Source organism: Pseudopipra pipra, chromosome 4 (assembly GCF_036250125.1).
Source record: "Pseudopipra pipra isolate bDixPip1 chromosome 4, bDixPip1.hap1, whole genome shotgun sequence".
NCBI lineage: Eukaryota > Metazoa > Chordata > Aves > Passeriformes > Pipridae > Pseudopipra > Pseudopipra pipra.
The window spans coordinates 63,631,759-63,649,982 of NC_087552.1; the positions used below are offsets into that span (position 1 = coordinate 63,631,759).

Genomic DNA, 18,224 nt, shown 5'->3' on the forward strand with positions numbered 1-18,224 from the left:
TTTGCTGATGATACAAAACTGTGGGGGGTGGTTGATACACCTGAAGGCTGTGCTGCCATTCAAGTGGACCTTGACAGGCTGGAGAGTTCAGCGGAGAGAAACCTAATGAGGTTCAACAGGGGCGAGTGTAGGGTCATGCACCTGAGGAGGAATAACCCCAAGTACTGCTACAGGTTGGGATCTGACTTGCTGGAGAGCAGCTCTGAAAGAAGGACTTGGGAGTCTGGGTGGATGCCAAGTTGACTATGAGCTGGCAGTGTGCCCTAGTGGCCAGGAGGACCAATGGTATCCCAGAGTGCATAAGGAAGAGTGTGGCCAGCAGCTCAAGGGAGGTGGCTGTAATGAGGCCACATCTGGAATACTATGCTCAGTTCTGGCCTCCACAGTTCAAGAAAGACAAGGAGCTACTGGAGAGGGCCCAGCAAGGAGCCACAAAGATGACTGAAGGACTGGAGCATCTCTTTTATAAGGAGAGACCATGGGAGCTGGGCCTGTTTAGTCCAGAGAAGAGAGGGGATCTCATCAATATATACAAATATGTCAAAGATGGCTGTTAAGAGGATGGTGACAGACTCTTTTCAGTGATACTCAGCGATAGGATGAGGAACAGTGGCCATAAACTAAAACACAAGAAGTGCTGCCTCAACATGAGAAAGAATTTCTTTACACTGAGGGTGGCAGAGCCCTGGAACGGGCTCCCAAGGGAGGCTGTGGAGTCTCCCTCTCTGAAGACATTCAAAACCCATCTGGACATGTTCCTGTGTAACCTGCTCTAGGTGACCCTGCTTTGGCAGGGGGATGGGACTGGATGATCTCCAGAAGTTTCTTTCGACTCTAACAGTTCTGTGATTCTGTGAACTCACATTATGGTAGGCAATTTATTGCCAACTGTCAGAAAGGCAAGTTATTAGGGGTGAGGCTGACAGGCAAAGATGCTACTGTTTATTTAAAAAAAACCTATGCAAGAGCAACTTTCTTTCAAAAAGAACAAAAGCCCGCATGCTCTGTTTTTTCTAAAACATATATAAACTCTACTCCTGTTCAAGCACACTTCTAGTGTAATCTAGTGTTCAGCTAACAGCCTTTCTACTACAATTTAAGCCTGCACTGGATCATGCCATTAAAATTAGTCACTTAGGTAAGACTTTTGTGACATGAGCAACAAAAGATGTCACTATGAAAAAGGCAGATCTAACACCAGTTCCATTTTTATCAACACAACAGACAAATATTGAGGGGGGACAGAAACGTATTTGTAATAGCAACCCAAGACACAAGATATTTGTCATGATTTGCAGATTTCAGCCTAGATTCTTAGCTTCTTCAACAACTAAGAACAAAACCTTGAAGTTTTCTGTTTGGTTGAGTTTCAGTTTGTTTGTGTTTCCTGACAAAGTTCTCTATTTGCCTACCTATCTTCAATCCCACTGGTTTGTTCCCCATGGATTTCAAGAAGAAATACACAGATTATCCAGCACAATGAAAATGACATGCTAGGAAGAAAAATCATCCAGGATGTCTTAGGACCCTCTGCTATTTAAATTACACTAAAGAGATTTACCTTTCAAATACTTGCAAGCTTCAAGGGAAAGGAAAAAAAGGTACATGTTTACTGGTCTTCCATTTAAAAATATTCATGCATCTAAACTAGCTTTTTAAAAATTAATTGAACTGTACTTAGATAGCTTGTGCCTGGATTTAGGAATATAGAGTCATAGAACAGTTGAGGTTGCAGAGAATCTCCAGAGGTCATCTAGAACAGCCCTGGTCAAAGCAGGGTCAACCAGAGCCAGAAGGTCTAGGCAATGTCCAGTCAGACACGACTCCACCATATCAGACATTGTCTAAATGAATTTGTACTCACTGTTCAGTTATGTGGTTTAACCCCAACCAGCAACTGAGCAGCACACAGCTGCTCTCTCACTTTGCCCCGCTCTGGTGGGGTGAGGGAGATTTGGAAGGATGAAAGTGGTTTGATGCAAGAACAGTTAAAGAATTAGAGAGAAAAAACTAATACTAGATACAAAATATAATAAAAACATTGTAAGAGAAAAAAATAGAGAGGAAAATAAAGCCCAAAAAAGACCAGTGATGCAAATGAAAACACCATCCCCAGCTTCCTCTCTGGTGGAGAGGGGTGAGAAGCAGAAAAGCCCTCTGTGTAAGCTCTGCTCAGCAATAACTAAAACATTACTGTGTTATCAGCACTGTTCAGCACAAATCCAAAACATAGCTCCATACAAGCTACCATGAAGAAAATTAAATCTATCTCAACTAAAACCAGAACACTCATAATCTGATAAGATACATTAATTTTAAAGGTTCTACTACAGTTGTGAGTAGAATTGCACCATCAAAATTTTTTAGGATCTCTTCCACTGTGTTTTCTGTCAACTTCTTCTAACAAAATTCCAGCTAAACTAATGATAATCATTGCTTAACATCTGTTTAATAATGTCTCACTTCTCTTGACTGTTTTACCTGGGTTAGAAATTGCACTATCATGGCTAGCATGTTCACTCATTTAATTATTTCGAATTCTGGTTGAAGTAATGCTGCTACATCTATTCCTAATAACTTCATTATTTACTGTCCAATGTTTTTCAGATGTCCAAAATTCTCTTGTTTCAGTGATTTTTTTTTTAAGTATTCAGAATTTACTTTTATATATCAAGTGTAGAGAATAGCTGAATTCAAATGCCCTTCAACTGCAGTCAGGAAACAGCCTACCCAAAGGGATGCACCTGCTCTGAATCCCACTCAGTAGTGTCTTGATTCACCAACACTTCAGCCATTTCCCTGCTCCAAGAAGGTTACCATATTTAACTCCCAAACATAATACCATAATTTCTCCTTGCTATTCAGTAGAGTCCTTATAGTTCAGCAAATTAACTGGCTCCTTTCTTAATCCATACATAGCTTATGGGAATAACAATTTATATATACATATATATATATATTCAGAATGTCTGGATACTCAAATCAACAGCTGTATTTAGAGTTTTTCCATCCTTACTGCCCGTAACTATTTTCCATATTACTTTTGTAATCCCCAGTAAATAAAACTGTCTTGATTGTATGACATGCTCTCTTTTTTTTTTTTAAATTTCCCACATTGAAAACAGATTTTTTTTTTCTGCCTACAACAGATTCAACATCCAACATCAAAGCTCAAAAACCCCAAAGAAATCTGGGAAAAGCATGAGGTTTATGAAAACAATCTAGGCAATTGTGAGGTGATATAGTGGCAACTGAGTTGAAACATCTCATTTATCCTAATTTCCAGATGTTGTGATCTCAAGTATAAAGGCACGGTCACAAGCAGAAAATGGATATTTAAAAACAATAACTAAACTGGGTGAAGATGGAGTAATAGTGACAGCAAACACTACAACACCTTGCTGTCAAGAACAGAGTATTACTTGGAGTATCCGAAAACTACCTTCTAATTTATGCTAACTATCTCAGTAGGAATAGGTACTTTGTAATACTTTTTCCCAAATATTCATGTATCTCGGTACAAGCATTTAAAAAAACCACTGAGCTGACTGCCAAGACCATGCTCACTCACTGCAGCTCCTTGTGCTCACTGTACCAGACTTTAAGATTCAGTCAGAGCAAGTCCTGCCTCCACTTACGTTGAAATAAGTATAATTTTTGTGCTTCGGTCAACTCTCTTGGTTACTCAATACCCAAATTTTGGATGTCTTCCAACCAAGTTTTTTCAGTAGCCAAGCAAGGGCAGTATGTGAACCCCTGTTCAGTTCATGCATTTCCTTCTCCAGCATCTCCATAGATGGCAGCAAACCTACAGTCCAGGAGGACATGCTATCTATCAACAGGCTGCCCAAAGCTATCAAACAAGTGTTCCCAAAACAAGAGGCAGTACACAGGAACTAAAGCAGGGCCACAGCTTTTTCTTCACCCATTCATAAATGAACCCAGCTACTCATATGTCTGATGCCCAAAACACCACCAAGCAAGACCTACGATGACGCACTTTTGAAGACCTGCAAACGTATCAGTTTTGGATCAGGTATTGCATAAGCATGCAGGAAAACAACTTTAGAGAAGAAATTTTTATAAATGGATCAACAAACAGTGAAACAAAATGAACTTGGAAAATATGCACGAAGTTTTGGATGTCTCTGGGGTAAAATTTTATTTCAGAGAAAGCAGTATTTTGCAGGCAGAAGTATGGTAAGACTAATTTCCATTTCTGACATCTCTCATCAATTAGAATGTTCCTTCTCAGACAAAACATTAATATAGGCATATGCATGAGGGACAAAATAATTTAGGAAAATTAAATTAATTTGCCCCAAAAGAGTTTGTTACCTTTCCTGACACAGTTTATGTCCCATGGGCCTCAGTGCTGTCTGTTTAGCAGCTTCAGTACTTCTCTATTACTCCTGTGCCACTAAAGCTATCTAATTTATTTAGAATTCTCTAAGTACAGTGTTTTTACTTTTCTGATACCAAGACATAATTTCTGTTGGTTTTGTTCCTCATTTTTAAACTACAGTCTAAACCAGAAAAATCCCTATGGCTTTGATTTACTCATCTTGTCAGTCAAGGCATCCTGTATAAATGCTGCACAGACTGAGAGAAGGCTGGGAAATAAACTGCATGGTTCAAATCTACTTAAATGATTTAGAGCAAGCACCACAGCAAAGGTGTGGGAAAGAGGTTGAAGATCTCCTTCCCCGCTTGCATCCTCCCAGAAACGCACTCCAACATATTGCAGAATCTACTGCAGCCTGCAATGCAATCACTAGTTGTAATTTCCTCTTTCATATCCATCTACAGATTACATATGTGAGCTCTCTCATTTCTCTGCAGATGTATGTGCACAATACACAGATGTGTCTCTGATAACAACCTCAACATACTAGAAAATATGACATTCTCAAGCTGCAGAAAGATGAACAAGTAACCAAACTGAAGCAAATCTTACTGCATTGAATACAGGTAAGTAAACAGACGTTATAGAAAACATTCCTGCAGCTGTTATGGTTTTGTAATTACACCTCATTCTTAGTTGAATCAAAGTTAAACGTGATGTTGTTACAGGTAAAGCATCAAACCTGGAAGTATATCAGGGCTAAACTCTTCCTAGCGTTCATGTAATATTTTCGTGGATTTTTTTAGAATCCAAGTACTTTAAGGACTCAAAATTAATTCATTCTTCTGTTCAAGGTATAAGATAACTTTGTAATCATGTGCTCTTTTTAATACAATTTAAAAAATTATAATAAAATTCACATTTGTATATAAAAAGTCATACAGAACAAAATAGGAAATAAGAAAAAATAACTAAAAAGAAGAATTTACTAACATAAATGTAATCTACCATGAGCTAACAAGTCTCCAAATAGGAACAATGAGATGCTAAAAATGACAGTGAAATAACACAATTTGTCACCCAGAAAACTATAGAGGGTATCAGCCACTAGTAAATTCCATGGTGTGTGATTTTAAGAAGCACAAGTAGTTTGTGCCACTTATTTTAAAATTTATTCTCATTATATCAAAAAAGAGCAGGATAAGTTGGATGAGGAAGCCAATAGCAAAACCCCTGTCATTTCTGTTCACTCGTCAGTACTCCTGATGTATAAGAGATATAACTTTTTGCTTTAGTCTGGAAAGAAGAAAAATTTCCAAGGCAACACAGATTTAGTTGGCTGATATATACTGAACCTATTGCATCAAACAAAAATTAAAGCTTTATTATTTCTTTTTCTTCTGTAAGAAATAAATTCTGAAGATTGCATTTTCAGGCATTTTTTGGTTTCCTTTGTAAATTAAAATATGAAAAATAAGACCATTCAAAGTTGAGTAACACATAAGGTTATTAAGGAAACTGGAACATACAGAAATACTGTTATTCAAGTGTTTCACATTTTACACATATAAAAAAACCAAGGCTAGAACAAAGCTATGTTATATAAAGTGGACACATTTTCAGTGCATACTTTTTCCACTGGTAAGTCTTTGGACACTTGCAACTACAATATCACCAAACAAACACAGATAAATCCATTTGCACATGGATTAATCTCCAGAACTGTCTTGTGCAAAGTCAAATGCACTCATTGAGACTAAAAAACTAATAGAATAGAAATAAGCTTACTGCCTTGTCCATATTTTCAACTGTCTACAGAGATATATAAAAGTAAATACTAATCTTTATAAATATATCTGTACTTCATGAATTAATAATTTCTTCTAGGCGTTCTCTTGATTACCAAAATACCTGTTGAACATGTGCTGGACAGATAAATATTGATGGATCTGTTTCATTAGCAATCAGATGCATCATAACCTCAGCAAAGCAAATCAGGACTCCTACACAGATAATTTCCATAGTGATGCATTTTGAATAAGGTGCTGATGTTTGATTTTGAAGACAAAAGATTTTTCTTTCTACGACATACAGTCTTCAGTGCTAAGATAAATGACAAAACTCCCTTGCCTTTAAGTCATAGTAAGCTAATGCCATTTACATTGCTATGACTGCAAATTTCAGCGACTGGATGTTTGGGGATATTCACTTCCTTTTGCATGTCATTTAGAAGAGTTGGCACCAATTTCAGTTTATCAGTGATTCTTCTGATTTCACTACTTTGTCAAGTTTTTCTTTTAAGGTTAATGCATTTTAGTATGAAACTCTGCTGGTTTCTAACAGTGCTACTGTTAAGAAGAATGATCAGAAAATATAGATAGACAAATACCTTGCTTTTTTCTTGTTGAAATTCTATCTGGATGTTGGTTAGTTTAGTTCGTAGCTCCTCATTAGCAGCTTGCAGGGCTTCAATCTCCATCTCGGACTTCTCTCCCTTGGCACGACTTTTCTTTGACATAATTATTTTTGAAGTTTAAAATAAAATTTTTGCTCCACACTGAGCTACCAGCTAGTGCCTTCTGCTTTTAGCATTTAAGAGTCGTGTAGTGTTCAACAAAATCTTTCCCACAAACCTCTGCCATCATGGGAGCAGTCTCTCATGTCCTGGAAGGAACAAAGTAGTGGGAACAGAATTAGGCTACAGCACTGAGCAGAATTAAACATCAGATTTAATATTCAGGTTTTAAAGCACACTGAACTTCTTTGTATTACATACTATATTGCATAGTGCACTAGAGTTTGAAAGAAACAGATAAGAAGTTACCCAATATTTCACCGCCTCTAAACCCAATTCACTGTATTCTGATGTCCACAGAAATAAAATTCTTTACATTTATGATAAATACAGTATATAAATAAAAATCATATCTTATTCAAGGTCTGACTAGAACCATGCTCAGGATTCCCAAGAGGCACATAAAAAACCGTAAGTTAACTGAGGTTAGTGTTTCAGTGGGAATAGTTTGTTTCCAGTAGTAAGAAGAGAGCATTTCTCACCCTTTTGTATCAGTTATAATGCATAAATGTATTATGCAAGTCTCACAGCATCAGTATCTATGAAAAAGGTATCACAAAATGGGAAAATAATTTTTAAAATGTTTCTTAAAATATCATATATGTAAACTGCTTATGTTCAGGGCTGATACTGTTTGAAAAGCTATAATCAAGACGCAAAAGTATTTAACTTCATTTTCATTTCCAAGCATGCTCTAAGCTTAAAAAGTATTCAATTATTTAAATCACCTTTTTGTAATATTCAAGGAGAATATCAATAGCAGACAAAGAAGCCTAATTCCAATAATTAGGAAATCCCATGATTAGTTTGCTTCATAAGTAGTTATAGAAGCTTAATATGCGACTTTTTTTCCTCTCTGCTCTCATCTAAGTATAACCTGGTGCTCTACAAGAACAGACTGAGGAACAAATGCTATCAATGCTGAATTAGTTTCCAAACCCATGTCCTCTGCTCATTCTAAACATCCACATAATTTCATCATTAAATTGTCGACAAAGCAGAAGACTTCCTACTTTAATACTGAACGACATTCCTGGAGTATTATATGTCCAAATAAATTGCTATCAAATTGCCTTCAAATAATAAGTTGCTCTTTCCAATCTACTTCTGCCTGGAAGTTATTTTAGAAATTGTATTAGAATGAAAATCCCATGCATTCCTTAGCACATGCTTTCTAAAGGGTTGTGTACAGACAAAAAAACCACAGTAAGTTTTATTCTCCTTTTCAAGGACTAGTAATCAGGCGGTGAGTTAAATATCTTGCCCAAAATGACAAGTCAAATCACATGAAAAGCAAACAGAACTCAGGACAAAAAGTCTCAATCTGTTTGACAATATTGCCATCGAATTCTTTCCTTCATAAAAAGCTGTTGAAAAAAGACCAATTTTACCAATTATTTGTTAAAGTAATTTGAGTGAAGTAGTTGTTTTGCTCTGTGATATCAGATGTATTTCCTTTGAAATATAATAATCTATCAGTTTATCCTACTCAATAAAATTTTATCTGTTCCTTATATTCTTTATATTTAGCATTTTTAATAATTTATGAAAAAATAAGAAACATAAATGCATTTTAACTTTATTTATGTATCAGGCCTACCTTACAAAACAAATAAACACTGGTGCTATTGTGATTTTACACGTAATAGTTTATTGAAGAAAAATAAATCAGAAATATTCTTACACTAACTTAAAACAAGGAACTCTTCAGTGAGTAGAAGAAATGTGAGGAATTGTTGTTCTTAATAAAGAAATTTCATGCCAGTAATCTATGGAGTTTCTATGATGTTAAAGGCTAAAACTAAGCACTATTAAACCAGTATATTTCATCCAAAATCCTTAACTGTATGAAAAAATTGGATTAAAAATCAGTTGCTTGCATTATTTCCCTGGACTATTTGTAAAGAAAATCTAAAATAACATAGATATGCAAATCCAACCTATAATAATTCCACAGTATTTACAATGGTGCAAAGGGAAATGAGTTGTTCCTTATCTCAAAGGGTATCTGGGGTATTCAGATTCTATCAAGGAATTAATCCTGAAATCTTTACACAGAATTCCTGATGCAGTCAAATTATATATTATTTAATTCAGTAGATTATTAATTTAGTTAAGGAAACCAAAACCATGCCTCACTGGCCTGGCTGCATGATTTTTAACCTCATTAGATCCCCCAATCCCCTTTCCAATTACAGTTTGGAAAATACATTTAAGTTTTTGCTTCTCCATCAGTAAAATGAGGAAAGTGAAGTAACTGCTCTGTGTGGATATACACAACATCCAGAAAACAGAAAAAGAGATTTGAAATGTGGAGCATTTTGAAATTGCCACATATATTTTGCTCAGTAATAACAACCTCTCCTGACCATGCCATGTTTCCAAGCATATTATGAATATACTAAGCAATTCAATATGAACATTTAAACTTATAATTATGTACAGAAGAAGATGGCCTGTCACTGAAGTCCTGGTCAGGCATAACTCTCAATGTCTGCAGAGTTTATATTCTATCAGAGTCATCATCACTCAGAGCCCTTAATAAATAAGGTCTTACAATCAGGTACCAGTATCATACTGTTGTCTGCTTTTGAAAATGTGCAGGTCTAAATATAATATGCATTATTTAAAGCAGTTCAAATTGCATTTAGCACTTAAATTAGCCTTAAAAATAAACAATTCAGTACTACACTTCGAAGTACTCTTTAGAATTTAAAAAATTCTCAAAGCATTGTTCTCAATCTTTTTCCTATAACTCACAACAGTTGAAAATTGTATCTTTCAAGTAAAATAAAAACATAGACACAGAACCTGAAGAAAATCACCCGCTTCTCTTATGGACATGAAAGGGTCGGAGGAGATCAAACCCTTCACCTCCAAACCTAACTAAGCATAACAAGCCTCCAAAACTACAAAACAAAACAAAAAGAAGGAACCAAAAACACCCACAAAAAACAAAACACAAAAAAATAAACAAACAAAAAACCCCAAATAATAAAAACAAACAAACAAACAAGAAACTCCCACCATCATCACCATCAAGCTGCATTGGTGGGCATAGAAAAGTTTCTCCCTTTTTAATCTTCCCTAGATACATCTTCCAGCCCTACCTATTTCAAAAGCAGGAACTATGGCAACGCAAAGGCTCTCTATATACACAGAGAGGCACATACCCCAGGCACACCAGGGCTACAGCAGAAAAGGGTGGATCTCCATTCCCAAATGAAAGGGTTAGAACCAGTGAGTGCATACATTCCCTGATATTTGAGTACCCATACTTAATGTTCAGATAAAGGTTAGGATAAAAAAAAACCTACCAGGCAGCTTGTAAACACAGGGAGAAAAATATAAGGAAAAATATTCTACTCTAACAAAATATTATTTTACTGACGTAGAAGCTGCAACCAACAACCTATTTATTAACTCACCATATGTCAGTTGAGAGGCAAACTCATGACGCCACCATGATACAGTCCCACAATCACTTGTGAACAAAAATAGCCACTTCCTGCACTGTGAGTTCTACACACTTCTTGCAAACCTTAGGATCATTTGAATGTATTTTATATCTGACCAAAAAAAAAAGGATAGGAAGAGTAATGGATTCTCAATCACAAGTTATATTGACAGCAGTCTCTGGAATGTATCAAGTTCCTCACTTTACTTGATAAGTATAGGGGCATTTGTAATTCAAGAAAAACAATAACAACAAATTATATAAACTTGATTGGATTTGAATCAACTGTTCAATAGTTTGGGAGATTGGTGTCTAAAAGATCAAAATATTTAACATGATTTTTGCTGGATGTTTGGGGAAATCCAAATTCTTAATGTACCTAGAAAACTAATGATCTGAACAATGTTCCATTCCTAACTTCCAATTTCTCTTCTATTTGCTTAACAGATTTAAAGGATTTTTTTATCATTACTTCAATCTCTTCCCTGGTTTTATCAAAAAAATCCTCAAACTAAGAAATGAAGTGCTATATGGTCCTTCTAGATGTTAAATATCAATAAAACCTAATACCAAAAAAAAAAGAAAAATTAATTACTGCAAAAATGTGGAAGTGTAGCATGAAAAATCAGAGAAGGAAAGAGAGAACCTAATATCTTCTAGTGAAACATAATTCCATTTAAAGAAATGCAAGTCTCTAAACATGATTCTGTACTGAATACACAAAAATAAAGGAAAGGTTATATCTTTAGAGAGTGAGTCTTTCAGTAACAAACAGTAATCAACAGGAAAAGTACACCTATAAAATCAAGTAATAAATAGAGATAAGATAACATGATAAGAAGAAAAATTTACTATATTATATCAACCAAAATTCAGCATTCCAGTCTTAATTCAGATCTGAACAACATTAGTCAGCTGCAACATAATTTTTGGAAGGTGAAGTTGTGAATGAGTCATCTCAGCTGAAACACCAAGCCATAACTCAGGTACTGGAGAGAAATAAAAAGCTTCTTCATCTAGACACTTCACTTCCACATAAATAGTGGTTTTTCCATTTTACTTCAACCTTTCTCTTATAATACTGCAGAGCTTACTACCGGCTACCCAAAACTCTTTGCTTGTGAATATGAGATTTAAGTACATTCTTAGTATAGTACAACTCTGATATTCAAGAAATTTAAAATAGATTTTATAATCCTAGAACCCGACAATAGTAAATGCAGTGGACACAGGTACAATGTTAACTTCAGAAGTAACTGCCAGTTTCACCAATGTTATAGTTTAAAAAAACAGTGATAATCAAGCAGTGACTGTATGGGAAAGACAACGTTCAGAGCTGCTGATGCCCAAGGCACATTTCTCACAGGTTCAGATGACCTACATTTACTGCTTCAATTCTCAGTTCTATGTAATAAAACATGACTGAATTGATAAAAGCAAAAGCACCTCTACAGGATTGTAAAATAATACTCTTCTCAGGCAAAAAAATGTGAATACAAATTATAAGAATAATTTTCTAAGTATATTGTAGACTAGTCACATTTTAAATACCCATTTGTTAGCTACCTACAGAGATAGATCTATTTCTGTAACAGTAGAACCTTTGAAGGTTATTTTAAATCCTATCCCACTTAGGGAAATACAGAGTTTCCTTACTGTGAAACACTTCTGTAAGTATCACTTGTGATTTTTTGGTAGATAAAACCAAAAACATCTTTATTGTTATCTGACAGCTCCCCATTCCTTTTTACAGATTCACAGCCCACAGTCCTGAGTCATTTTTGCATCAATAACAATACACCTATAGGGCCATACTATATGGAAAGCAATCACTAAGAAACTCTAAGCATTTTTGCATTGTTTTTTTCCCAAAAAAGCTCACAGTAACGCAATCCTGCTGATATCAAACTCATTTAGACCCTATGCACACACTCAACTGTATTTGTACCTACTACTAACAACCACATAACACTGAATTATTGTTTTTGATTGGTACTACTGCGTAATGTACTGCCAGTACATTAATGGCTTCATTCTAGTGGAAGACATAAGCATCCTACAAAAAAACAAACAAACAAACAAACAAAAAAAAAAACCAAAAAACAAATCTAGTTCTTCATTTACAAGGAATTTTCACAAGTGAAAGCGAATGTCTAAGCTGAAGAGGACAAGCCAGGAGGAAGGCAAGGAATCCTGCACCTCCATTCTGCACTACACAACACTTCAATACACTGGTAGTTACTGAAAACTTAACCTGGATCACTTCTCAAAAATTTATGAGCTTGATGCCCTGACTTTAAAGTAAATAAAAATATTCATTGTCTTCAATGAATATACATTCTTTATTAATATTTACCCAATTTCACTTACAGAACTGTTTTGAGGATTCATTAAATCATTAAAATCGCTCCACTAACCATATTAAAAGACAAAATGCTACGAACAGCAGTCCTGTGACACATATAAAATTAAAAAGACACTAGCATAAAAAGGCAAAGTTCAAATGTAACTAAAAATAATAAAACAATGTCCTCCCTCCACAACCTTCAAAACTCGGCTCTGTTACACGGCAAGAGAGCTTTAGAGTGCTGGGTTCACTGCAACTCCAGAGAGGCAGCTGTGGGCAGAGCTGTTCCTCTGATCTCTGTGCCAATTCCTTTCTTTCAAGCACAGGCAGGACACCTGACAAGGTGCCTGCTGTCCAGCACAATGTGTGCCCAGCCTCCAGCTCTTCTCATTGTGCCCTGGATGTGATGCAGGGAGATCCCTGGGCTTTCACTGAGGAGCAGCACTCCATTTAAAGCATAATATTTAAGAACAAGAATGTGGAGTTTTAGCATTTCTAAATTAGACCTAGATAAATGGCAACTAGAGAGGCAGATTCTAATATCTTTATTGACTGTCAGTGACAACCCACAGATTAATCATTATGCCAAATTTAAGATTTTGAATTATACTGGACCACTTTTGTTTAGCTATTCACCTGATTTTTGCAGGAAGCTTCCTTTAGATGTTTTTTAAACCCATCATTATCATTACTATTATTTTTATTGTAAAGGGAGAGAATAGTTGAAACCTGAAACTAGAAAAATGAAAAATTTAGGGAGGACAGCTGTGTAGAAAATGTGCAAGACAACTGACAGGCTTGTGGGGAGAGGTTCAGATTCCCAATTTGATGACTCAAGAGAGAGGTGGAATTCAATGAGAGAAAACTTAGAGTTGTCTAACACTTTATTCCATCTTGAATATTTATTATTTTGTAAATCAATAGGATGGACTTAAGAGGTCAGGTAGGTGAAAGGATGAGAAAAGGTGTATCTGGATGTGATATTAGTTACAACTGAGCAATGAGGCAAATAGAGGTGGCATGATTTCATTGCACTATCTCTGATTTCAATAATTATTATGTGCTATTCTCTACCTTCATTAAACTTGCAAGCTACCTCACACTGTGCCAGACAGCTCACATTCCCACCTCACTGCTCCAGCACAGAAGAATCACACAGCTGTGTGCAGAGCAGCATGAACACATCAGTCAGCACCATAAAGGAAGTTATAATGCTGAGCAGGTTAATGACAAAACTTCTTCACCTACCAAGGGCTGGCTCAACTTCGACACATCTCATTAAAATCAGAACTCCTAGCCAAAATGAAGATATCAGCCTATTCCAGTAATAGAGGAAGAATGGTAAAAGAACATGCTTTATTTTTTCCAAAGTTCCCATTGTGCTCCACTTTTAAAGCCAAGTTTCTTAATTCCTGAACTGCCAGTTCAGGAAGAGTCACAGAATCCCCAAAAAGTATCTACCTGTGTTCAGGAATTTAGGACCTCAACCTTATGTTTGATTACTGTATCAAGGACTTCTGCTTAACTTCAATGTTCCTAAAGTAAGACACCCCACATTTAAATCCAGTTTCAAATCTAGCTGGATGATAACAATAATTATCACTAGTTTATGGGCAACATATGGGCTAAGGCTTGATGGATTTTGGTTATGAGAAATTAAGCTTATGAGAACTAGAAAGACTTTGCAACTGCTTTTGTCAGGAATCACCAAATTTAGTGTTCCACAAAGCTGCAAATCCCTCAGAAGATCTGTTAACTTTCTCACAACAGTGCTCTGATAATCAGACAGATAACATTGGTATTTCAAGGGTTGTAATTTGAGTGAATGTTCATTGCAGTGAAGAGTTTAATTCACTCTGGCTGATAGAACTGCATCACCTGGAATAAAATATTTAAACTGGTTATTTCAGCCAGACAGTAGCCTCTTTGCTCTCTCAACTCTAAATTTTGAAAGGGAGCAGTGCAGCAGCTTAAAATGACAGGCAGCAAAAAGCACAGCTAGAAACTAACACAGCAAGAGCCTGGAGACAAACTTTCGTTTCTCTCCCTGGTTTAAACAGGACAGAGACAAGCATGACAAAGCATAAGAAAAGCACAGAAGAGAAACTGTGATCTAAAGGCTTCCTTTGTGTAACAGTCTTCCCATGTTCACAAACAGAAAATGCTTCACCACCGTGAGAAGACTACCAATAAAATACCCTTCTGATAACTGCCAGCAAATTTGATTCAAACCATTCCAGACTTGTTGGCAATAGTGTTGGCAAATTGGCCACCAGAAGTAGGAATGTGCTTTCTGAAGATGCTTAGAGTTGAATGTGGTGGCCATGAAGACTTGCAGAAAATATATTTATCCAGATACAGGTATCAACTTCATAATTTTAAGGATAGCATCCCTCAGAATGTTAAAAAACAACGACACATTCAGTCATAGTTAGCTTAAAAAGAGAGAAACAGGCAACTAGATGTAAATATAAACCCCCAGAATTACTCTATGACACACTACTATAGACTGTAAGACTGCCTGCTGTCCAGATTAGACTGTCCAAAAGTATTTTTAAGTAAAGAAATTAAATTAATCCACACACAAAAAAATATATATATACATGCATATATATACAGAAATAAAGCTTCCTGAATTTGAAAGAGTGTTGGACAGAACAGAAGTTACTTGCACATGCAACTTGGAGCTCCCTAGTATGCAAGTTGCACATGCAACTTAAGGGGATTATGCAATTTATGAGGGCACAATACTGCTAGCAGTGTATCCTAAATCGCTGAATGCTGTCATAGTCAGGCTGTTTTGGACATTTAGGGGAATTAAAAAGTAACTTATTGTTCAGCCTCAAGAAAACATCCTTATCTCTCTTCACCTATATAACATCTTTTCCTTCATTAAGAAATCAAGATTTCATTTCACTATACTGCTTCAGAGAGCAGACCGTGAAGATGGCACAGTGTTTTACACAAGGTGAAGCCAAGACATGTCACCTAAAGCTTACAGAAACCCCAGTGCTCGAATGAAAGATGTTTATGCTTCGTTGCTTATGAACACAACCTCCTTCTTCCCATGGTGCCTGCAAAGAAGGCTGTTCTCTGCAAGGTCTAAATGGTTCTGTAAATCATCTCTGACCATGGACAAAAATCTTTATTCAAGTTGCATTATCATGTAAATTGGACACAGTAGCAATCCTAACTTTGCAGCCAATTGTGTAAAAATATGTTCATATTCATATAATTTCTGCTATGAATTGATCTTAGTGTTTAGTTCTGTTCCTCTTCCCACTTCATCCCCTAAAAGAGGTGGCAGAGGGAAGCCTCAAAAGCTAGGGTGCTGGCAGTGACTTTACAGGCACACTTAGTCTGAATGAAGACTCAATGGAAAAATATGGAAATAGGTATTGCCAAAAGAACTATTCTTTCTACATCACACACCATCTCCCTAAACTTTAGATGAAACTGTGAAGATTCTGCTTTAAGATATGGCACTAACACCACAGTTTTTCACCTCTTACATAACAAAGCTATACTACCAAAATTTTAACTATTTGTTTCCAAAGCAGGGGAAAAAAAAAGAAGAGGTGGTGTGGGTGGTGGATGGCATATACACTGGGGAATGGACTACCAGAATGGAGTCTGCTTAAGAAGGCTCTAATAGAGGAAGAAAGAGAACTAATCTTCTCAAGATGCAGCCCACTTGTTATCACTAACTTAAGTGAGAGTCCTATCCCCTCTTTGTCTGCTCTTTCCCCACAACCACCGGTTCTCAAATATAGAAAAAAGGAAAGAAAGAGGAGCATATAACAGAAAAGGAAGAAATAAAATGTAAGGGTGAGATGTGAGCTTAAAGTTACATGTAAATCTAGACTTAGTTGTTACCTGCATACATTGCCCTTGTACCAGAAAGGGGAAATATTGAAATGATCCCTGTTTCAAAGAACAATGTGAAAACAGGGAGCTCTTAAGTGTAAACACGTTCATTTCCCTCCCCAAGAATATCAATTCAAATGGTTATTCTACAAACATATACTACTTACTATTTTTTTATCAGTAGAAATCTAGAAACATCAAGTTACAAATATCTTCACTAACACTTCCAAAGTTTGCAAGGAATTAAGGATAGGAAATCACTATATGTTTCCTTTGAGATATGTAGGTCTTTACCAGTAAATAGCTAGGTTATGTGTTTCCTTTCACTGTGCACTTCTAAATCTTGCATTGGTTGCTGCAAGTTAATTGAAATGTCCAAGTACTCTCCCCCTCCCTTCTACTACAAAATCTCTTTTTTTTTTTCTTGGGTTGTAATAACATACCTGGAAAATGCTTTCCACAATCCTTTTCCCTGCTCCACCCTCCCATTGACTTTTATTAACTTGAAAAAAACCCCAAACATTCATAATCTTCTTACATCACTAAATGTAAGGCAGGGGAAATATAAAATTATGCTTGTGCAGGAAATTGTTACAACTGCACTATTGCAAGCAGTTTAACACAAGTTGTTTTACCTGAGAAAGATGGGAAGTCAGCTTTCCACAGTTTCCTGAAAAGCACAGAAATATTAAACCGCCACAGTTGGAACAGATGGAATAAAGTGCAACTGACCCCAAAGGCAAAACAATACCAGGTTAACTCTCAGAAGCATACTAAAGTACTTTAATCCTTTTGCATCCCTTTCCACCTCTCGTCTGAAACAACCTGAAGGCAATACAGTATCTCCTCAATACAGAAATGCAAGCTCCTCAATGAAGCAATAGAAATGCCTCTGCCACAGATCGGAGACTTGTCATTTGCATCATCGTATGTTCCCTCACCTGGTTCCCCTTTGCATTACTTAATATAAAGTTAAATTTCACATAAGGCAACCAGAATTTCTCCCCCCCCCAAACTTTTACTCTGATTTTTCATAGCAAGTAGTGCACAGGCTAACAGGGTTGTTGTGCAAAGGTGCTTATCAAGCCCACACAGCACTCTGTTCAGGGGTTGCCAACTAAACAAATCTAAACTTTTTTACTATGCAAATAACTTAATTGTCTCTTATCCCCTCCACTCTCAACATTTTCCATCCTGGTCATCTTCAGGACTATACACAGATTTACATCCCTGATGGTCCTGACTTCAGAGGAAGGACCAAAACCCATCATTGTGTCTACATAGGAATCCCTCTCAGACTCACTAGTCTGTCACACTCTTTAACAAACTTTAGTTGTCAGCTCCTCTTATCCCCCTTTTCTAGGATGTAAATAGAGAGAATTCATCCTGGATCATAAACCACTACTGGCCCCAAGGCAGGGCACTGTAATCATATAATCATGTAATTGCTAAAGTTAAACAAGACTTTTAAGTCCAACCATTAACCCAACATTGCCATGATCACCACTAAGCCATGTCCCCAGGTGCCACATCCACATTTTTTTGGAACATTCCACCACTTCCCTGAGTAGCCTGTTTCAATGCCTGAACCCTTTCAACGAAGAAATATTTCCTAATATCCAATTTATAACTC

The 18,224-nt window shown here is 36.4% G+C and overlaps 1 protein-coding gene across 13 annotated transcripts in view; it reads right to left on the reverse strand.

Moving 5' to 3' along the window:
• JAKMIP1 (janus kinase and microtubule interacting protein 1) overlaps window positions 1-18,224 on the reverse strand; it is a 164,200-nt gene that overhangs the window by 83,909 nt on the left and 62,067 nt on the right. For 12 of the 13 annotated variants that reach the window (XM_064653264.1, XM_064653266.1, XM_064653258.1 and 9 more), the window contains one exon: window positions 6,735-7,009. In XM_064653264.1, coding sequence (XP_064509334.1) covers window positions 6,735-6,863 — 129 coding nt within the window. In that variant the 5' untranslated portion in view covers window positions 6,864-7,009. Of the gene's footprint in view, window positions 1-6,734; window positions 7,010-10,348; window positions 10,490-18,224 lie in introns of all 13 variants that reach the window. The other variant, XM_064653262.1, reaches the window with a different exon arrangement.